This window comes from Kryptolebias marmoratus, linkage group LG10 (genome assembly GCF_001649575.2).
Source record: "Kryptolebias marmoratus isolate JLee-2015 linkage group LG10, ASM164957v2, whole genome shotgun sequence".
Taxonomy (NCBI): Eukaryota; Metazoa; Chordata; class Actinopteri; order Cyprinodontiformes; family Rivulidae; genus Kryptolebias; species Kryptolebias marmoratus.
The window spans coordinates 12,801,591-12,824,560 of NC_051439.1; the positions used below are offsets into that span (position 1 = coordinate 12,801,591).

The 22,970-nt window shown below is 41.8% G+C and overlaps 2 protein-coding genes and 2 long non-coding RNA genes across 4 annotated transcripts in view; 2 read left to right on the top strand and 2 right to left on the bottom strand.

The window, feature by feature from the left end:
* mnat1 (MNAT1 component of CDK activating kinase) overlaps positions 1 to 13,796 on the bottom strand; it is a 31,810-nt gene extending 18,014 nt beyond the window's left edge. The window contains exons 1-6 of the mRNA XM_025006174.2: positions 13,661 to 13,796; positions 7,401 to 7,553; positions 6,957 to 7,030; positions 5,609 to 5,712; positions 5,292 to 5,432; positions 4,348 to 4,479 (exon numbers count right to left, since the gene is read on the bottom strand). Coding sequence (XP_024861942.1) covers positions 4,348 to 4,479; positions 5,292 to 5,432; positions 5,609 to 5,712; positions 6,957 to 7,030; positions 7,401 to 7,553; positions 13,661 to 13,749 — 693 coding nt within the window. The 5' untranslated portion in view covers positions 13,750 to 13,796. The remainder of the gene's footprint in view (positions 1 to 4,347; positions 4,480 to 5,291; positions 5,433 to 5,608; positions 5,713 to 6,956; positions 7,031 to 7,400; positions 7,554 to 13,660) is intronic.
* LOC119617396 lies at positions 724 to 13,773 on the top strand. The gene is made up of 3 exons (XR_005233627.1): positions 724 to 1,342; positions 5,295 to 5,452; positions 10,422 to 13,773. It is a non-coding gene; the product is annotated as an uncharacterized LOC119617396 (long non-coding RNA).
* A 1,600-nt stretch (positions 13,797 to 15,396) lies between the features above and the next one.
* On the top strand, positions 15,397 to 21,034 carry six4a (SIX homeobox 4a). Its single transcript, XM_017415900.3, has 3 exons — positions 15,397 to 16,267; positions 17,632 to 18,329; positions 19,151 to 21,034. The coding sequence occupies exons 1-3, from the start codon at positions 15,534 to 15,536 to the stop codon at positions 19,765 to 19,767; spliced, it is 2,049 nt and encodes a 682-aa protein (XP_017271389.1). The 5' UTR covers positions 15,397 to 15,533; the 3' UTR covers positions 19,768 to 21,034.
* LOC119617397 lies at positions 20,528 to 22,450 on the bottom strand. The gene is made up of 2 exons (XR_005233628.1): positions 22,080 to 22,450; positions 20,528 to 21,598 (listed from the first exon to the last, which is right to left on the bottom strand). It is a non-coding gene; the product is annotated as an uncharacterized LOC119617397 (long non-coding RNA).
* Positions 22,451 to 22,970: the final 520 nt, after the last annotated feature.

Consider the following 22,970-nt stretch of genomic DNA (forward strand, 5'->3'; position numbering starts at 1 on the left):
TAATCATCAAAATTAAACGAAATAAACATTTGAAATATATGAGTTTGTATGTAATGTATGAATATAATATACAAGTTTCACTTTTTAAATGGAATTACTGAAATCAATCTACTTTTTCATGATATTCTAATTTTATGACCAGCACCTGTATAAAGTGATAATGAGAACAATAGAAAGGGAACTGGGCAGAACTGTACAGTGAATAAAAACAATAAGCCTAGTTAGGAGCTACGCTAGCGCCATCACTTCCTTCTGCTGTGGCGCTGGCGCTGCTTTAGGGATAAAGAGTTTTAAGCTGCCCACTGGTACATTGAGCAGCAAGTAGCAAGTGTGAAAACTGCTGGCTCCCTGCGCCTTACAAGTTTAAATATATCTGCCTGACCAGTGGCAGCTGCCCCAGCGCAAAGCCCCTAAAGCTGACAAGTCCTTTTTCCGCTGCGCCAACCTGTATGTGGGCAAGTTTTGCTGAGGCCAACCTAAACATGGGCAGGGGCAGAGGTGTGAATGCCCACATGTGCTGGTGCCAATCAGGGCTCAAAGTTCTCTTTACCCCCTTGAGGTAACCCCCTCATTTTAAGCCCACACCCCACAGCTGAGAACCTGCATGGCAGCAAACCAATACAAATCAAAAGGCAAAGGTTAAAGGGTTGTGCTCTGGTTTATGGATGGTGTCCAAATCCAAATTAGAATAAAAACTGACTGTCTCTGTTACCTTTTTTTTTTTTTTACTTAAGAGTATGAACAAGAGATATGAAGATAACATGAGGAAAACTCTGTGGGGGCTGCAGTGAGTACATAGCAACAATTCTCAGACAAAACAGGTTAGGCCAGTCTGTAAAGCAAAGCAGAGCTTGGCCTGAATTGACAAGTGCATCTACTGAGCAGAGGTCACTGTAGAGGACTTACCCAAGTGAGCAAATACTTTCACAGCATGTGTGTGAGAGACTGTGTTGTATTTTCTATGGTAGTCAAATTCCTCTGCCTAAAAGTAGAATGGCCTGAAGCCAGAGAGAACCGAAAGTTATTTCAGCCAGCTACACATCAATGTTTAGGTATAAACTTTCCACCCTGAGTGTGTTTGTGAACTGCAGTTTGTTTATGTGTGTGTTTGCCTCCTGTTTCATGAGGTGCCCATGTGGACATCGTCAGGTATGTCAGCTGCTCATGTCAGGCTGCGAGGAGCAGGATGGGTCCCGGTCGAGCTGGAACCTGGGAACTTTGATCTAAGATGGCGCTGAAAGCTACTCGAAGGTGGAAAGATTCCCCATCGGTCATCTGCCTTCAGGAATGGGACACTGCCGCGGCTGAAAACAATCCCCTCTCTGCACGAACACACTCTTGGGTGAGCGTAACAACTTTATCAACGCAAACAAAACCAACATTTAACACTGAACCTGTTACACAACTACTTACAGTACACCTCATTTCTATGCTAATTTATATCAATGTTTTGCTCAAAGCAGGAGCAGATGACAGCAACTTCTGTCATCAAGCTTGGGTGTGAGGTTGTGTCAGACAACAACAAGCAACCTGTTTAAACAGTGAATCGTTGCGTCCCTCCCACGCAGAGCAGGTCTTTTGATATCAGCGGACATCTTTTTTTTTTATTATTTATTTATTTTTTTTATAAAAGACACTTTATTCTTCAAAGCATGTATACTTAGACTGGGTGGAGGGGTAGGGGGTTGTGTATATGTGTGTGTGGATGCACCCACACATGGATGTGTGTGTGTCTCTGAGTTCAATAGAGTACCTACAAAGTGAGGGATTAGTGAGCGTTTTCCAGACCATTCCTGAGGCAAGACCAGGCCCATCCCACCTCACATCACACCTGGACTAATACTCCAACTTTTCCCCAGGATTGGCCAACTTCCTCAACAGTCCATCAGACTGTGATGTTAGTACACAGCCAGGAATACCAGGGTTTAGTCTGGATTCCCCTACACCGGTTCTAAGAAAAGTCACTCTGGCATTAAATGATGCCAGCACGGCTGAAAATAACCCTCTCATGTTCCCGGCACACAACACATCATGACTACATTCAACATAAGATCACTCGTTAAATATAGTCTGAAATGACTGGGAAGCCGAGGGAGAGTTGGCAACCTAAAGTTCAGTGGACTGGAGGTTTAAAAGACGGGACGATGTGTGATGAAAGCAGCGGCCGCTCACCTTGGCCCGGGCTGAAGCAGCTGACTCAAAAGGCTGCGAGGTGAAGTGGGGGGCAGTAGCTGGGAGAGGGAATGGGTAAGGGGCAATCAATTCTGCTTCTGTCACTTGCAAATTTGCACAATAACAAAAGCATCCAGATAAAAACTGATTATTTTGTTGATAGTAGCTTAAATATATTCTTTTTAAAATGACAAAAATCCTACATTTCTAAAGCCATTTCATGGATGATAATGACAATTAATTATTTCACATTTTAAAACTAAATGATATTTTTTTGGCGATAAATAAAAATGTGGCTAAGCTTCATTTAGTTTAGATTTGTTTCCACTAATTTCTTCTGTCTGCAGCACAAAACCACAAACTATACGATAAATGAATTCCAGCAATCTGCAGGAATCCACTGATCTGTGCTGAAAACCCACCAAGTCAAACAAAAGTCATTCTGATGGACTCTGAGCTGAAGAGACATCCAAACCAACACTTTCCCCTGCCTCACGTCTCTGAGTCCAACTGAGCAGATGCATGGCGAGAGCTCTGCTCCACCAACAGCAGCTCAAATGAGAAGATGAAGAGAAATCGAAGAAGGAAGGATGGAAAAAACAGCCACTAAAGAAGCCAAGAGCAACATAATCATGGTGTTTCTCTCCGCATCAGCAATTTAACTTCACACTTTATGTCAAGGTTGTGAAATTCAAAGCACTATAAGCTTAGTCTACATCGATTCTGGGATTTTTAGCTGGAAGTAGTTCTTTCTGAAGAAAAAAGAAAGTTTATTTGTACTCGAGTATGTCAAAATCTAGTTTTGAGCTTCAGGTGAGTGTGGAGCAGATATCTCTCCCACGGATCACTGAACTGTGGGAAGACAACTACGCCTCATGAGGGTTGCTGTGGAAGGGGTGGAGATGATGACACAGCCGATCTCATCACTGTAAAATGAAAATAAATGACTGAAAATCTGAACTACAGCCAAGTAAGAAGGTCTCTGTGTTTGCATAAAGCTGCAAACTCAGAGAAGCTAAAGCCCTGAGTCCACATGCTCCGTCTCTCTGTGGGACCCACCGCTCATAAAGAGGAATGTGATGCCACGACCGAAGAGGTCAGGGTCCGTTCCCACACTGAAGAAGCACCAGATGAGAGAAAGACTTCAAGTCTGGGCTGTTATAAACACTGTGTTATCAACTTCATCTTGTTGATTTTGTTGAATAACAAAAATGTAAAAACTCCTCATAAATTCTAGAGACTTGACAAAAGCTCCATTTTCTACAACAAAAACTAAAAATGTAAAAGCAAAAATTTACGTTATATGTAACTGCACTGCACTTCTAATATATTTACATCTAATTCAGCTTGGATTTGATTTGATTTGAAGTAAGTCTTATAAAGAACAGCTGATAGATAGCTATAATATATGCTAATATATCTAACTAATAATTAAAGTTACTTTTATTTTAAAAGCTAGTGAAACATAGGATTCATTTTCCATAATAATTGTCATTTTTCTTCAATGAGTAGTAACTCTTAAACACAACTAAAAATTGAAAATATTAAAATGGTAGTTATTCAAAAAACCACTGTCAATGTATTTTTACTTTAAATAAATTTTTAGCTCTATAGCTACGTATATTGAGTAAGATTTGTGGCAACATTTTGTTAAAGGATTAAATAACTTTTAGTATGATGAAAACTACAGTATGATTACATTAAAAAATATATTTTGTGACAAGAAAATAAAAACTAAAATCTAGTTTTTTAATATTCTTTTTTTCTGCAGAAAATTGTTTTTTTGTTCCTAATTTCATTAATTTAAAACATACAGCAGGAGCAGTTTCGTGCAAATCAAAGCCTCCTCCTCTACATCCATTGAATGTGAAGAACCTGTTGTGATGAAGAACCTCATGTCTGAGGATTTAATGTACTCTCAATCAAATTTTTTCACATGAAATAAAGCTAAAATTAATCAAATACCCTGAAAGGTTCACATTTCTTATAGTTTCATACACAATAACACTCAGATAAATGTCAATAGGCAGGACTTTTTTTTTGAAAAGCACTGGTTTGTATAATGAGCAGTAGGCAGGTGGTGGTGATGTCAAACAGCTTTATGATAGAACTCCTTCAAAAAGTTTAGAAAATAACAGCCCAGCCTGATGGCGTAATGTACCGATTTATACTTACTATTTGGATTCCAGTGGAAAATATACTGGTAGGCTTCACGTTCTGTTTCTGCTGCTCGATCTCCGTCTCCAGCTGGGCAGCACGAACCTTGTGCTTGGCGAGTAAGACGGTGGCAGGAAGCTGAGACTGCTCCTGGAGAAACACGGGGAGTTTAGGATTTTATGAAAATTCAATGCAGGACAAAAAAAAAGAGCTTCATTAAGAACGTTCTGCTCAGAGGAGAACACAGTCGGCAGCCCCAACCAATCATTCATCGATGCAACTAGATAACAATCAGAAAATGGTGCTTTCAGGCTAGGTGCCACTGTCCTAAAGCCAGCTATGTTAAAACTGTAGCACTGCAGGGGATGTCATTTAAAAATCACCTTCACTTCCATTAAATCCAAGGTCAGACATTTTGGTTTTGCCAAACTTTGAAGTCTAAGAACACAAGCTTGGAAAAGGAGAGGAGGCAGGAGAGTAAGAGCTGGGTCAGGTGACCCTGAACAGGATGAAGCAGGTATGGAAAACGTATGAATGAATGTTAAGTGTAGAGATGGATGGCCACAGGGATGAAGAGATGTCAGAGCTCAGGAGAGTTTTCCTCCGAGGGAGGAAAGAGCTGATCTCATTTGCCAACAAACAGCCCCTATGCCTTAAACAAACAAACATGGCTTAGCCTGCTATCTGTGATGGTCCTTCAGCAGACCGCTCTGCAGGAACAATAACTTCCAAAGCTCTCGGCTCAAAACAATGGTGCCGAAAGGCTTTGGAATCGCAGAATGAGAACAATGTAAACCCACAGCACAATGACTGCTAATAAGCTCCTAATGATCTCACAGCCGTGAACCTATAGGGTGACTGTGTGTGTTGAAGTATGGGCAACGGACACAGTATCTGTCATGACGTGAAATCCTTTTGCATCACCAGACGTGTCATACGGACATGTGTATTTTTTCTCTCACCAGTTCGTCCAGCAGAGCCTGTTTGTTCTTCCTCTTGGCCTGCAGCTGCCTCTGCTCCTCCTGCAGCACCTCCAGCCTTCGCTGCTCGTTGCTCTGCTGTTCCAGGAGGAACAGCTCCTCCAGCTCCTCCTGTTCACGCGTCTGATGATAAGAAAAAAAAAGTACGATAATGTAAAGAATCCATAACATCAGAATCCATACAGCCTCTGCTGATGCCACATGACCCTGCAGTTTGACCTGCTGTAGGGAGGAAACGAGCACTAAGAAGCTAATGTTTATTTTTCAGCTTAAATATCAATAAGCTTTAAAGTACATACAAGCTTGGCCTTATTTCTCTGGATGATGTCTTTGTTTTCTTTCTGGTACTGCTCCATCCTCAGCTTGGTGTTCTCCACGTCAATGTTGTTTGTGAGGTTATACACTGCAGGCAGACATAAAACACACACATATAAAAGCTTTGTACTCAACAGATCCGTCTTTATGGCATTACTTTATCCACTGCAGTAGCGTTATCCTAAAACAACAGAAAAAATCTAATGCTTGAAAAACTCTAATCAGGATATTATTTTTACATTAAAGGCTAGAAACTTAAAAAACTCTAATATCTAACTTTTTATTCCTTTTTTTTACTCCCCAAACAAGATCAGAAAGACTTTTTGGTGCTAATTTAGTGTGCAGGTCATTGGAGTCATAAAACTTTGTGCTAATTTCATTAATTCTTGGTCAAACGCCTTTAAAGTTATGGAGAAAAAGATTTATCTTAGCCCATAATGGATTTACTGAGTGTTTTTGAAATGACAGCAGTTCTCTGGAATGAACTACAGCACATTGTAGTTCAGCGGTGTAATGCTACTGCCAAACTGTAAAAAAGGACAGCTTTAAGACTTGAGTCATGCTTGATTCTTTTATACTTTCCTTCCAGAGAGCCAGACACTCTTGTATTTTTTAAAAGTAGCCTTGATCAACAGTTCTTCAGGTTTTCTTCAAGGTCTTTCGAAGATTTTCTTTGAACTTTGGCTGCTTTTTCACTCATTTTCTGTGCAATTAGAGGAATGTTTAATTTTTGCTGGTTTTTTAAGTCACTTAATTTTGACCAATGAATCATTCAGGCATAAAAAGGCTCCTATACCAAAAGGATGAGCCAGGGTTGATTTGATACATAACAGACAACTTGGCAACAAAACAATTTGAAATGGGATCTTTAGACACTTGTTACCAGCTTGTCACAAAGACACAATTAGTTTCCTTTATTTGGTTTAATCTATAAAAATACCAAAGTAAACACAGTTTGTTAGAAATAAAATAATGGTTTAGTCCCAACAAGGTGATTACCAAAGAGCTATTAGCAGAAAACTTGGCATTAAGTAGATAATCAAACAAAAAGTTATGCATTTCCTGCTGTCGTCACACTGGACACAAAATTAGTGATTTTTTTTCGCATTTTATTCAGAAAGAGGGAACTATTAGCAAATATTTAAGATGACCAGCCACACCATGTCTAGCTCCTAATACATCCATGCTAAAAGTCCTCTGAGGGCTTTGAGTTAAGACTTGTTTTTCCTTCTCCAACATCCCAGCTGGCAATAAGGCCTTTGAAATAACCCAAAGTCAAGAAGGAAACACAATACTTGTTTCAAAATGAGGCGTTTCAAGCTTGTCGCCTACCAATGTCCTCGACTTGCTCCAGATAATCGTTATATTCTCTCAGGCTGGGGAAGTCGAATTCTCTCTTGTTGTAACTGCAGAGGAACAAGAAAACTGATGATGTAAATAGTAAAACCTGATGAGAGCAAACATGCATCCATTGACTCAATCATTTTATAAAACCATCTCTGCAAACTGCCTAATACACACACATTAGATATCAATTAAGGGCTATTAAAAAGGCAGATAAGATGGAGGGAAAGAGGGCAGGGAGGGGCTGCGAAGTAAAAACCTGGCAGAGAAAGAGCCTTCCCATTTGAGCCCCCCCTGGGGAGACTCATTGTCTACAAAACAAACAGTGTAATGAGAAAGACAAAGGCAGCTTAAGAAGAGGGAGGAGGCATGGTATGACATATAAACACACAGAACCCCACCCCTCACCCTCACCGTCACCCCCTCACTCACATTTTCATCACCTTCTTGCGGATCTCCACCTCCTTGTCGACGGTTGGGTCTTCGAAGAGCTGCATGCGAAAGTTGCTCTTCCTGAGAGGCGTGTCGCACTGCACGCAGTTGCCCGAGCCGCGCACAAACAGCATCTCCACGCAGTTCTCGCATCTGTGCAAGACGACAAAACCGAAAGTTACAGCAAAGCAAAGCAGCATTTTTCAAAGCCGACTCACCTTAAGCACCTTATGAATCTACTTCAAGTGTATGTGTCTTGCCAAGTGTAGCTGCTGAGACACAATTTTCCACAAAGTAAAGCAAATTGTTGTGTTTTTTCTGAGACATCAACAAGCACATTGGGCGATAATGGTGCATAAGAATATTTCCTCTGAGTGCTCGAAGATGGCTGGGATTACGATCGGAACGTCGATTAGCCTGCCTCACACTCTCAGACAAGAGGAAATTAGTCCGACACCCCCTTCAATGGAGTGTCTGCATGCAGAGGAAAAACATTTGCTTTGTTGTTATTTCAACAAACCTCAACCATTCCAACACGTTGCGTAACAAGAAAAAAAAAAAACCCAGCTCCATAAATCACAGTTCACTCGGTCACTTCAAGAATGGACTATATGATGCATAATTTAGAAAAGACACAAATGGACAACTGAGGGATTTGTGTGGCATCAATTATAAATAAGATTTTTTTTTAAATTTTACCATTTAGATAAAAAATACAATAAGTTCACATGATAATTTATTATTTGATTATCACCTTCTGTGAATGGAAAAAGGGGATGACAATGTTTTGTGTGTGTGTGCGTGTGCGTGCTTGTCTGTTACTAAAATATTTCATGAACCACAAGATGAATTTTAATGAAACTTACAGACGTAATCACTGGTTGATTATCTACAACTGATTACTTTTTGGAGTCAACCCCATTCAAGGCGGCTGCCACAGGCAAAAGAAAAAAAAAACCCTAGCACAAACATTATTATAACTCGCTCAATATTACAGATATTGATCTAAAGTTTGGTGTGGTAGTGGCGAAGACTGATCTGCATCGCATATTCTGAGCACTAACAGATTCCAAACGATCGGTGTTTGGAATTTTGCCATTATTGCCAAAATATCTCTTGAGCTACTTGACAAATTTTAGTGAAACTTTCAGGATTTAATCATTAGATGCATACTTACAATTGATTACCTTTTGGAGTCAATTCAAGATGGCTGCCACAGCTAATGGACATTAATTAACACAAAAGTGGCCATAATTATGTCAATTTAAGAGATATTGAGCTCAAATTTGATATGGTAGTTACTGAGAGTCATTCAAAACACACTCTTGAGTGCGACATCTCACAGTAAGATTGCACAGAACGTTATTTCCAAGGTTTGACCAAAACAGCTACAATTCTGTAATTTCTCAACATAAAATCATATCCAGCATGAGAGGTGGCACGTGATATCTTTTTAAAAAAAACATGTTAGCCTTTTATTTATTTTTGTTAAGGCAAATGACCAAAAAAGGTTCATTATGGAGAGTTTAAGCCCTAATTACTGTGGACATCAGGACATTATTGATCAAAATATTTGCTATAAATGTGTTTAATAGATTACCAAGATAGTACATAAAGCAGTGCAGCAAAGTCATAATGAGTTTTTCATCTGGCCTTTTACTTTCTCATATGAATATTTAATCTCTAATGAAGAACATACAATTTAAAACAATGACGGGGGATTACAGGTCCAGCCCAGGTTTAAACCAGAACGCTTACTTCCCAAACCATCCAAACTCCGTGGCAACCAGTCAGCATTCGTACCTGAGGGCACAGTCCTCAGTTTAGCCATCAATCACACCTTTATGCAGGTAGACGTTTACCCATCAGTCACACTCCAGTGAAGATTGGACACCACAGACAATAGGGAATGTCCCTTTGTCTCCCCTGATGGGGAGGAGAGCCTGGATAAACGTTTGCACAGTGCACTCTTTTAATTAAGTCTCCATGGAGCTTTATTTCCACAGGAATCCACGTTCCAACTCATGACCACCCTCACAAAAAATGGACATCTGGTTTTCTAATGGCACTATGTGGTTTTGAGCACGGACGCTATTCACGATAAAATAGAGCAAAGTTGAGGGGGGAAAAGGTAGATTTATCAGTAAACGACACCGATGGCAAGGTTGACTCACTTCTTTCCAAAACTGACTCGAAAATCTAAAGTTTTCCAGAAACAGAACAGGTCAGACTGTAAAACATTTCACTTCATCAGCAAGACGCTAAGAAACAAAACAACAGCTAAAGAAGAAACTGCAGAGACATGAGGTTTGTGTGTTTATACTTGACATTTCCAATATGGGTCAAACAAGCCCAACCTGCCAATTCTGACGCTAAGCGTTTGCACTTATACAACAAAGGCATAAAGCACTATCGTATGTCAGTTTAGCTTGGCTGTAACGAAGCAGCAATATTGAAAATGAAAGATGAATGGCAGAAACATGTGTGCTGTCCAGTTGGTGCCTCGGAGTGTGAAGAGCCCCTGCTCAAGTGGGAAGAGGCAGATGTTCGCTGTGGCCTCAGGCTACTGGAGATCTATAGGCCTCGCCATATGGAGGTAGATGGAGGGATTCTGCTTGTTTCCACAGGCCCACAAAGAGCCCATTCATCAACACGGGGCAAGGAGTGGGGCGTAGCTTGCCCCCTGCCCCATAAATGGACCACACAACCAAACTCTCCAAAGGGCAAATCCTGTGTAACTCTAGAGCCAAGTGGTGGACATTTAAAATCGAAGGAGGAGACCTTTAGAGTGACTTTTTTATGTTTTTTTTTTATCTTTTGAAATGTGGCAGCCTTTAGTTTGAGTGCTTGTTACGGTTTGTAATCAAAGAGGGGCACACAAACTTCTTGCCAAAACGAAGCAGATTTACTTTGCATACAGAAAAGACGTTTAAACTACTAACAGCTTGCCATCTCTATGTCCCAAGGCTGTTGTTGCTGACTGTGCTTCTGACTCCTCCCTCTTTCACCTGTCCCACTCAGAGCTCCAGGCTCCTATCTCTCCATCTGCAGCTGTCAGCAGGTCAGAGGAGGGGGTGCTAAAAAGAAAGGTAAACAGGGTCCTGGCTCAGCAAAGAGACTCCACCGCCAACACAACACACCCCTTAGTGACACAGCCTGCATCTTTGCCTTGTCCCGTTACAAGAAAACTCAAGGAGCAAACAGGACTGTAGACAAGGGGGGTCATCCAGCTCATGACAGAAAACTGAGTCCTCATAAACTTTTATAAATTAAAGGCTTGGCAGTCCTTGAAGAAATGCCTATCACCCACCGCCTTTCATGCAAAAATTTTCAACTAAAACCATCTTCATAATGCAAACTGATGGCATTACAGCTGTTTTTGTCTAACCTTGTAAATGACATAATGTGCAGTCTTGTGCAAAAATATGAGATGTGGCAGTGCTCTGACTATGTGCTGGGGATGACTCTCAGCTACTACCACACCAAATCTTACCTCAAGATCTGTACAAGTTACTGAATTACAGCCATTTTTTGTGTTGACTATGGTCAACACAAGATCGTGGCCATCTTCAACTCAGTTTACTCTAAATGTAAAAGAGTTGTAGATGCACAGCAGTAGATGTACTTTTTTTAATCTGCGGGCAATAAAAATCTAAACCTGCAATGATGCTTTGAGACCTAAAATATCTGCAGCATCACAAAAGCTTCACAAAACTCCACTTTGATTGCAGCCTGTGCTACAGTTGCTTTGGCTGAATGTGCCTGATATCAAACGCCAAAGGACATGGTTTTGGTGTCACCCTGCAAAGGTAATAAATAACATCTATCAAACGCCCCTGGTGACAGTGATTCAAAATGTGCTGCTGTAGACAGAAGCTTGGTAAAGCAACGTACCGCTAACAGCTCATCAGCTCAGGCTATTAAGAACACTGAACTGCAATACAGAAGCAAGTGGCTTACAGCTGTTTAAATGACTGAAATAGTGCAGAAATTTGGCAATATTATCTATTCACAGACTCCCATTTTACTTCTCATTTATTAAAAGTTCTTGACTATATCAAACATAAAATCAACACCTGTGATATTGAAACATATTCTCAAACTGCAGAATAGACTTGGAGTATTCAATAAGAGAAGTCGCAAAGAAAAGAAACACAACATCAGTTAGAGTGAACAGCAGTTTATACACGCTGCATAAATTTACTGTTGCACCAAACAAATCCAAGGTGACCTGAGCGGGGACGTCACTCCAAATTGCTTCATTGCAGAATCAGTTTAATTTTTTGTGTGTGTGTCCAGACAGAGGCAGAGAGCTATGAGGCCGCTGACCTGATGACAAAGCACGACCACTTCCTCACGGTTCGGTCAATAAACACACACGGTTAGGAAAAGTCAAGCTTGTCGGGCCACCACAGTCATTGGAGGACATGTTCCCTTTTTACAGGTTTTTGAAGAGCTGCCAAGAACAAATTTAGGAAAAATGCACAACAAACAAGTTTTACTAAGAGGTGACGTACAGGTGTCCGAAACATTCTGTTTCAGAGCGGTTTTAGTGATAGAAATGGACACAGTTTCACAAAAGCTTCATGATTATTTTAAGCAAATTAAACACTTAAAATGTCCATTTAGGCTGCAACTTCATGTTAGGATCATTTTGTAATTCAAACTTCCTGGTTCAAGCAAAATCCTGAATACGGTTACATTAACAACAAGAACTGTGGTGACCAGACTAGACCTACCAAGGATGTCACAAAATTAACTGATTAAATGTTTATTCATCAGCGCAGTACAGGAAACTACCAATGAATCGCTCCAATAGAGTTTAAAAATCCTGTAGAACCAGACCAATAGCTCACTGAAGCTGCTGTGAAAACAGTTCATTGCATCAAAACAAAGTATTAAATCACTTCATCTTGATTTGTCCTTATATTAGTCACATGTATGCACATAAAAAAAACAGTTTGTTGCGGTTGTGTCACCGAACACTTCAGGCGTTATCACAAGAAGCTCTGGGAGGAACAAGTTTCAATGTCTTAATCTGATTTACAAGCTGAAATTATTTGGCAGGTGATCAGTTAGAACAAGATTTACGAAGAGAGACGATAACTCGAGTTGACACAAAGAGGCGCATTAGTCAAGTCTTAACAATGCAGTGAAGGTAAAATGAAGACAGGTTTGCACTTTTTAGAAAGCTATTCTGTGATTTGTATATAATTTGCATGCATAATATTAAAAAAAATCTAGCAAAACCCGATGCAAACATACAGGTTGATAGATATGAGTTTTTCTATGGCCGATACCAATCTTCAGACATCTGGGCAGTTGATGACATCACAGATTTTTGTATTTATGATCAAAATGTATTTTTTATTTAAAACAATAATTGCTTATCTCAAATGAGCATCTTTTCCCCCTACTGATTGCAGATTTTTCAAAGCATCCAATGTCGGCTAACTAAAATGGTCATCTGATTAATCCATATCTAGCTTCTACTTGTCAATATAAGCTTTAAAAGGACTGACCCTCTCTGAAATCTGACTAAAGCACCATGTTTTCAAACCTTGCAGTGTTTGAACAGGAGCACAAATAATTCATTCAAAGCTTTAAACGGTCTTAGAAAACTGATCTTCTTAATATTTACACACCAGTGAGGGAACTTTAACTAACCAGACAGTTTCTTTAGATGTTTCAAGATCCAATTAAACAAAGATTACTGAGCTTTGCAGTGGCTGACCCAAACTTACTCCAACACACACACACACACACACACACACACACACACACACATACACACAGACCAGTCAGACTACAGAGACATATATATGTCTGCTTAAGGATCCTATGTAGCCATCTTGTTTTCGTTCCATGTTAGTATTGCTTTACTCCTATTTACTGTTTAAAATTTGATTTTTGTGTTATATTTTGTTGTCTTGTTGTTTGGTCTGACTCTGATGGCTACAATTTAATAAAACTAACACTGACAGCTGCTCAATGTCATTAAGTGTTGACAACTGCACTGTTTAACAAGTCCTGTTGAGCTCTTCATTATCACAGCTATGAAGTATTTAATAAATAGGATAACACCCATATTATACTGCAAGAGTGTTCATTCTTTCCAAATGACTCTTAGGCCATGCTTTTACGTTGTCTTGTGTTGTTTAGAGGATTCTCGTATAGTTTGAAGCAGAAAAGAGTTGCCTTGAGTAGAAATTAGCTGCGTTTTTCTTCAGGTTTTAGCTAAATTAAATCTAAATACTCACAGCGTGTGTCCGCAGACGTTCACCATCAACTTCAGCGACGGGTTCCTGTATTTGGTCGTTTTGCACCTCGGACACCCCTGGTCGTCCATGTCTGCCTCTGACACAACACAAAACTACAGAAAAACTGTCAACATGCAGTAGCTCCTCCGTCACTTTCAAAGCGGCGAACTGGTGCGTCACACTGAAACCGGTCCGACAAGGAACGCCTCCATAGAACATTGGTTCCTACTTTCATGATCGGTTCTGCGGCTCTGCAAAGGTCCGTGTAGTTCCTTTTTATATGGCGTTTTAAAGAAAATTTTACAATATTAATGTTTTTGATTATATGTATATACATTTGATGTGTTTCATAGATATACACCATGATTTAAACTTGGCCTGAAATAAAACAATTAAAACCAAAAACCGTCCAAATGTTGTTTCCGTGCAGGATTTCTGACATCATATGTGTTTATTTTTAGAGGGGAATAATCCTCTGGAATATGAATAACACATTGCACATATTGAATGAAAAGTAATGTTAAAAGTGTGTGAATAATGAGCCTGTCTTGCTCAGCACATTCTTTTTAATTGTCTCAGATGTTCAGTAAAAATGACACATTTCTATTGTCATATCACAAAGCTGGGAAGATTTCTGTTTAAACATTTAGTTTAGGAATCAACCTTTTTTTTTAAATCATACTAATTGATCACAATTTTATCAGGCCTGTGTGATAGCGGTCTTAAATGCCCCAAAAAATAGAGATTCAATAGTCAAAATTAATTAAAATAATTTGATTATTACAATTTATAATCGTGTCTTAAACGAGCAACCACAAACTGATTAGGAGAAAATGTTGCAAAGGAAAATGCGTTTGATTCCGAGCTATTTTATAAGCTTAAGCTTGTTTAAAAATAGGGCTTCACTTTAACAAATAAACTTGAAGTACCACGGCTCAAATGAGCTGTGCAAGTTGGATTTATTGGAAGTTATGTTTGGCTCACCAGGGTAGGTTTGCACCAATAAAATTCCGAATATTTCTGCAACCCGGAGCCTCTGCTTGTTAGTTCCGATGAAGAAACGCCAATTCACCTCATTCGCAGAATGTTCAGATTAAATATAAATGTGAAGCTTTTTTTCTGCTTCTGTCAGCTGAACAGATCTGGGATCGTGATGGGTTTGTTCTGACTTGATCCAATGTGCGGGTGGCTTGAGACGAGTTTAAAGTCAGCACAATCATACAAACTAGCCTGAGGTCTGTGGTGAAATTAACATTCAGATTTTTGCATCCACAAACTGAGGCCAGTAAGAAATATCGCATTTCTGAGCGCATCAAAATGACTGCGTGGAAACGAGAAATAATGTCATTTAGATAGTTGGATAAACAAAAATAAATCAGTTTGAACTTTGTAATACTTTGCATTTCAGACAGAGATAAAGAGTGTTAATGTGTCTCCCTGGGTTCTCCTCGATGTGGGAAAAAACACATCTTTTTGTGCATACCTATGCGAGTGAGAATAGAAGTTTTCGTTCCCACGATCCCATAAGCACTCACCTTGCACAGGTGAGCCACGGGAATAAAGCCTGTATACTGGAAGTTTGAGTGACGGCTGGAAACCAAACATTCGTGTATGAATCCCGCTCGCTCCTCCCTTATGGGCCCCTCGGCGGCCAATAGCGTGGCTCTCCTGCAGATAGACCCCAGCGTGTCTCCCTCCAGCTCCAGTCCCCGCAGAGTAAAAGTCACGTTGGGAGGAAAAGGGGGAGAGAGAGATATCTACTTACAGCTGCTGTCAGATATCCGATCGCGTTCGCATGGCGAGGAGGTAACCTGATCGAGCTGGGAGGAGTGACTCTACCAGGGAAGCCTTGAGCAAAAAGAAAAGAAAAAAAATGTCTTCTTCTTCTGCCGGAGAGGTCACAACAGCAAATGACATCAAGAGGGAAAATGTGAAGGAGGTGGACACGCGGGAGTGCATCAAGCTTGTGGAGCTGGACGCGGCGGAGTTGTCCATGGAGCGCGCGACTCCCGGCGCTGACGCGGTGCGCACGGAGCTGCTGGTGAGCGCCGCTTCCTCTCTGGCTTTCTCCCCGGAGCAAGTGGCGTGCGTCTGCGAGGCGCTGCAGCAGGGAGGCAACGTGGACCGGCTGGCGAGGTTCTTGTGGTCCCTGCCCCAGAGCGACCTGCTCCGCGGCAACGAAAGCATCCTGAAGGCGCAAGCTCTCGTCGCTTTCCACCAGGCTCGGTACCAGGAGCTGTACAGTATTTTGGAGAACCACAACTTCAATCCGACTAACCACACCTTCCTGCAAGATCTGTGGTACAAGGCCCGGTACACCGAGGCAGAGAAGGCGCGGGGGAGACCCCTGGGCGCTGTGGATAAGTATCGGATCCGGAGAAAGTACCCTCTCCCCAGGACTATCTGGGACGGCGAGGAGACTGTTTATTGTTTCAAGGAGAGGTCGCGGAACGCGCTGAAGGATCTCTATAATCAGAATAGGTACCCGTCTCCAGCCGAGAAGCGAAATCTCGCCAAGATAACAGGACTCTCCTTGACCCAGGTCAGCAACTGGTTCAAAAACAGAAGGCAGAGAGACAGAAACCCGTCGGAGGCGCAATCAAAAAGGTGAGGGGGAACAAAAGGAACACGCTGCGCACTCTCCCAGTCCTGTAATTATTTTATTACCCAAAAACACCTTGTGCGTAAAAGACGCATTTAAATAAACTCGGTTAACTTAAATATAAAACTTCATTTTGTGTCAAAAAATAATAATTTACAACCACTCAGGCCTTGTGATATTTTTCATTAAAATTCTGCCTAAAATAGTGAACAGATATTAAAGTATAGTTAAGAAACAAAAAAGAAAGGCTTAGGAGCACGTTTTTAATGTTTTGAAATATGAAGCTGTTGCCATTCAGATCCGGTTTCAAGCGAAGTGGAGCAAAGAGTCATGGAAACCTTTCAGGCAGCAAAATAACCCAATGCCCTAAACTCTAGAAATCTAAATGTCAGAAAGAAGAAGGGGATGAAAGAGCTCCAATGATGACTTAAAAGGCTTTTTTACGCTCTCCTCATGTGTCTGTACATGAACGCACGTGTTCTCCACAGATTGGAGCATAAATCGTTGTCATGATCACCTTTATTTTTCTTCTTCTCTCGGACCAAAGAGGATCTCAGAGCTTCCATCAGCTCTGGCGCTTTATGCCATGCTCCTCAGCACAAACAGGCTGAGATGTGAAGGTTGTTCTTTCATGTTTCTCTCTGTGTGAACAAAAATGACGCACACCTGGTGGAGGTGACCCCTCTGTCTCTTTCTCAAACACACACACACTCTGACTCACACACATACGTCGATATAAACTGTGTTTATGTAGCCACAAAAATATTCCTTAACTGTGTTTAGATTTATTGAAATAATCAGTTCTTTTTTTTCTATATATTTAAAGAGAGGAGTGTGTGGTTTGGCGTGCCTGTGTGTGTGTCCCTGCGTGTTTTAGGTATTTGGCATGCAGCTGCTTTAATCAGTGTTTTAAAAGAGATGCAAAATAAAATACAGCTGCTATAGGTTTGTGTAATTTTGTAGAGCCTATTATTCTGGAAAAAAAACAAACATAAATAAATATTTGTTTCTGACGTTTAAAAGAAGAAGTTCACCCACTGGACCATTTGTTCTGCTGGCATTTTGTCACAGCAGAATTTATTGGGCCAAATGGTCACAGGGTTGTTGACGTTGATTGGTTGTTGTCAGAGCAGCTCTTTATGAGGCAGGAGTGTAACACATTCACAAACAGCCTGTTCTCTAAAGCCTCACCAACAAATGTGACTATATTTGCTCTAAAAGGCAAGATGTTAAAATAAATTCAACTAATAGAATAAAAAATATACGCACACATTATACAATTTTTCAGTCATTTAAGCGTCAACAATAATGTTTTATACCCTTGTTTTGTGACGAACAATCTGTTCTTCTTCTGACATTTTTTCTCTAGTGAATCTGATGGCAACCACAGCACAGAGGACGAGTCCAGTAAAGGCCAGGAGGAGCTGTCCCCTCGTCCTCTCTCCAATTCTTCAGATGGAGTGATAACACATGGAAGCCTCCCTATTCACACAGGACCTCTGGACGGAGGGGTCGTCATCCAGCAGATTGGGGACATCAAGATGTCCACTGGCTCCAGCAGTGGCGGCCTCTACAACGGAAGCCTGGTTAGCAGTAACACTTCCTCCACTGTGTTTCACAACGGTGGATCGTCCTACCTCCACTCACCTGGAAACATCCTCTTCAACGGGCTCAATTTGGGCATCCAGCCTCTGGCGTTCAACCCTCTGAGGCCGCCTGGCGGGGTGCTGCTGGGGGGCTCCGGGGCAGACGTGCAGATGCAAACTGGACAGGAAAAAGGACTGGGCAGTGCTGAGGAGTCCACCCTGCAGTACTCCTCGTACTCCGGCTGTGTGAACGGGGCGGAGGTAAAGCTGGAGGGGGTTCACTCCATGGCCGCCCACAACGGAGGCTCCTCTGTTCTCACGTTCAGCTCGCCCTCAGGTGCTCTGCAGGTGGGCGGTTACAGTCTGGTCCAGGTACCAGGTGGGGTCTCTGACAACGATGGCAACTCAATACTCAACAGTGATGCAGGTCTTCCTCCCCTGCAGCTCTCTTCTGCCTCATCTTCCTCAGCAATCACGCAAGGTGGGTTCAGCAAATAATCATCTTCATTTTAAAAGTGTCAAAACTCAATGTAACAGAGTTAGACACAATGACGCAAATAAATATGTTTGATAATAATTGCACATTTTCTTTTGTAAAACATGGGATATGTTTTGTAACCGCTACAACTCATTTAATTCATGACATTTTCATTCAGTTTGCTCTGATAAAGAGCTATCACTCAGTTTTTAGGACCCTAAAATCAAATCTTTGCTAATTTTAATGAAAAAGATCAGACTTTGGGCTTCTTTACAGTTAAATCTTCTAACAAACATTGTATTATTATATCTCAACATTGCCCTTTACCCTTCTTAAACCTAATGGTCATGTTACCTATCTCTGGTGGTTTGTCAACAAGTCTCTTCTGCTCCCACCCAAAACATCTCAGTTGCTTCATTAGCTTATCTGCATTTGGGCCATAGCCCGAGAGGGGAATGCTACACATAACACAGAGACGAAGAAATAGGGAAGGGAGACATACATGTGTATATTTATAGAAGTGGTGGCCCTTTCCGAAGGTCATGGATAAGTACAAACAGGTCATGAAGTCACAATTACTCATCATCATCGTGCTCTTGATCTCAATAGTAGAGAGTGTTTTAGCAGCAATGGATCAGCATGGAAATATGCCATAACAGCTCTGAGATTTGTCATAAAGCAGAGAAAAAAGAAGCAGAAAATAACATGTAGCAGCAACTTTGAGTCCAAAGTTTGCCGTAAAAGAAATATAAAGTTGGAATGGGATCTGCTACAATCAGACTAGAGCCAGACATGAGAATTGATCTGTTGTTGTGTCTCTCCAGGTAACATGTCTCTGAATAATGTGGCGGTGAGCTCCTCCAGTGACGACTCATTCCAGCAACAAGACAAGCTGACCATGACATCTCTGCACCACAGTACAGTCCTTTACAGCATGAACAACGTCGGCCAGACGCCCATCAAGAAGGAGCCTCTGGAGGGAGGGGTTTACGCCTCGTACCACCACGGGCTCCACATGGATCCCAGCGGTCAGATCAGCTACGCCGACCCGAACTCCGAGGAGATCTCCTCCAGCCACGGTGCCACCTCCACCAGCGAGGTCGCCGCCGTCAGCTCGTCCAGCCCCGAGTCGGAGGTCTACACCACCCTAACCAACAGCACGCCCCTGATGGCTCAAACAGACCCAAACGCCCACCATCTACAGCCGACAGAGTACCTCGGGAACCACGAGGTGCCACGAGGGGCCCCCTCCTCCCACCTGATGGGGCCCAGCTTGAACAGCAATTACATGAACCTTTCAGAGACCAAGGTGGACGGCTCAGGGTCGGGGAGCATGAATGAGATGGTGCAGGCGATGTGCGGAGAGATGGAGGCTGCGGAGGGGAAGGAGCTAGCCAAACTACAGACAGTACAGATGGATGAAGACATGTCTGACCTCTAGCCTCAAACCTCACCCCTCACAGAAGCACTCACCTGAGCAGTGATACCATGAATCTTTTTACTCTTTTGGCGTGTGTGTGTACGTGTGTGTGAGTGTGTGTTCTTTAGCCAATAATTTCCTTTAAATTATTTGCCTTCATTTGACTTTAAAGATGCACTCATGTCAGAGAGGAACCCTGTAGATGGGCTCGATCAGTTTATCATGAAAAAGCCTGTGATGTGGTTTTGTTTTTTTTTTAAAGACAAAACATTTCAACTGTTACAAGCTAACACAAGTAGTTTCTTTATGCGTTTGAGCCTCGTTTAAATGTGCATTTTTTATAGCCAACACCTGCTACTTCCTGTTGAGAGGATTTGATCTGCAGAAGCAGGTGCTGGAATGCCTCGAGTCACGTGACCAGGATGTTCCTTCAAACTAAATGCGTCATCTGGGTCAAACCAAAAAGGTCATCCTGGAGGGGGAAGGAGAGAGAGGGGCCTCCATGAAAGTTGTCAGTTACACAGCTTTTACTGAAGGATTGCGGAGAAACGCTAAATAAAAACACACAAACCTGCTGATTTAGGGGAGAAAGCAAAGTGTCCTTCAGTATGAGCACTTTAATCTCAAAAATATTCCTCAAGTCACGGCAAAAATGCTACTTTTTGTGCTTTTTATCTCATAAAACAAATTAAGAGCCTTGAATATGGGGGGAAAAAGGGAAGAAAAAAGAATGTGCCTTTCTGCTACTAAAAACACTCATTGGTCTGTTTTGACATTTGCACTACCTTGATGACATTACAACGTTTGAGACAACCTCCATGTTGAAAAGGTTTGTCATGTGTGACACACCCCAAACAATGCACACTGTGGCAGCAACGGCTCCTGTTTCAAGTCTCATCATCGAGCCACAAGGCCGAGACATAAATGATGATCACATATTCACTGCAAGTTGTTTTTAACGCTGCAGCACATGGGACATTAAATAGATGTGAGGATGAAGTTTCATTTTGAGCTCCAAATATTTTTCTATAAAACCAACAAAAAGAAAATAACCCCTCAGAAGTCCATAAAAGGACTCACATTTAATACAGAGAGATTGTAATTATTTCTCTTTACGTGGGATCCTAATGTTTTGGACACGAGTGCCTTTTTACATTTAATGTGTGGGCAACGGTAAAAATTGTTCCACCAGTGATCAGAAAACGGCTTTAGAGATTTAGCACCGTCGTCTCTGCTGGAACATTTGTTCGGTGTCACACAAAAACAGCCTGAAGCCCATTTGTCAAACGAGTCTGGCGCTTTTCACAACAGGAGTCCAAGTTCCTAATGTCATACGTGACCATAATACACATTTACACATTCAACAGTGAATCCCATGTCTTCATCCCAGTGGATTTTAGTTGACAGGATCTTTCAGTGAAAGTTTCCTCAGTGCTTTAATGTCATTAACCAAAAACTCTGAGCAAAAAGTTTGTTTTGTTTGTTGTTATTTTTTTTTTAGTTTGAATTGTATGTTTGTTATCTGAAATTACGTGAATGTATTTTTCTAAATCTACGTACTGCAATAAAAGTTTATATTTATAAAAATGTAAAACAGACAATTTGGGTTCTTTGTAACAAATTTAAATGCTCCTGCCAGGAGTGAGAGTTTATGACAGACAAAAAGCTCATGTCCGTCCAAGATTTAAAAGTCCCCATGTAGCCGGATTGCTAGGATGGAGGAGTAGGGGGGGTTGCATAGAGGGGGCTGTAATCCAGCGAGCCTGCTGCAGCTTTCAGCAAACCTGCGGTGATCGTTTGCACATGTCCGGCAACCTGGAGTTCATTAGGCCTCCTTTTCTCATCCCAGCCCCTGTAATTCAAATAAACAGCAATGAGATTTCCAGAAGTAAAGCTCCTTTTGGGTGGGGGGTCTGAGAGCTTGCCACAGTTCAGTCCAATCCAAAGGATTTTTCCCCTAAAATGCATGCCAAACCCCCCCACCCCACCTCTCCACCTCAGCATTTGGACAAATGAATCTGAGGTGCTGTCACTCACGCAGTGCAGAAAAAGAGCCTCGGCCCCTCTCGCAGTTTCAGGGAATTCTCTGTGAATTTGTGAATTTTTCACCAAATACACCCTACCAAACCCGTGTGCAGAGAAATGATGGGAATTTAACTGAAGAGCCGTGTTCTCAGTGGCTCCGGCCTACAGAACTTATATATGATCCAGCCGATGACCCAAATAAACAGAGGCTGTTTGTCTGTGCTCACTGTTGAGGCACAGAGAAGGAGAGAGGAGAAAAACGCCGGAGACTAAAGGGAGGGAGAGGCAGGCGACCGGGATAAAGTTACCTGTGCACAGGTGACCTCGTCGCCATGGGCAGTGGATTAGCTGATTGTTAGGTATCAGGTGACTCCTCCTGTAATATTGAAGAGGGTGAAAAGAGCTTTGTTGGAGCCCAGAACAATATCCCATTTGCAGCAGGAGCCCATGGTTTTTGGATCTCACGGGGAGGGGGGGCCGGAGGAAACTGCAAATTCCACCTTTTGTGCATTGTGTCCACGAATTAGATAGAAGAGAAGCAAAACTACTGCATGTTTTTCATTAGATTTACTCCATCGAGTTAAAAGAAAAAAGTCTAAATTTGACTGTATTCTCTGAGCGTTAAAACCAGGACATCCCTAGGAATAAGTGGATCATTTTGTCCACAATTCGAAACACCCTTGACTGCGCTGTAAAAGAGAGGGAACTCCCCCAGAACTCTGGCCTTATTAAAAACACTGACCTCTGATCTTTCAGATGAATTCAAAGCTGACATTTAATGCGGCGCAGCAGACTGCAAGCCACATGTAACATGACCTGGAGAGCAAGGTACTCCACCACTCCACGTCCCACTAATGAGAGGGCAAAGGTCAGCGGGTACCAGCCGGCTACAGACCCACCACTTTTGGCCCGAGCTGGTCCTGGCAGAGACAGCGTTTGTTTGAGTTGTGAAAAGTTGGTAGTAGAGTTTATATTAACTGTGCCCTTAAGGAGGTCTTTTTTTTTACCTTCCATAGCTGTTGCTCGGCAGAGCGGAGGGGAAATATGCACGTCTGCTGTTGCCCATCACTCAAAAAGGGAGATGCAATGATTCACAGATTTGTCCTGGATGACAAAACATAACTCATGAGGACAGTTTTAGGTGTTTGAGTCTGACACTGAGGCAGCAGCTGTGGGGCAGCATCACAGCAGCGGTCAGA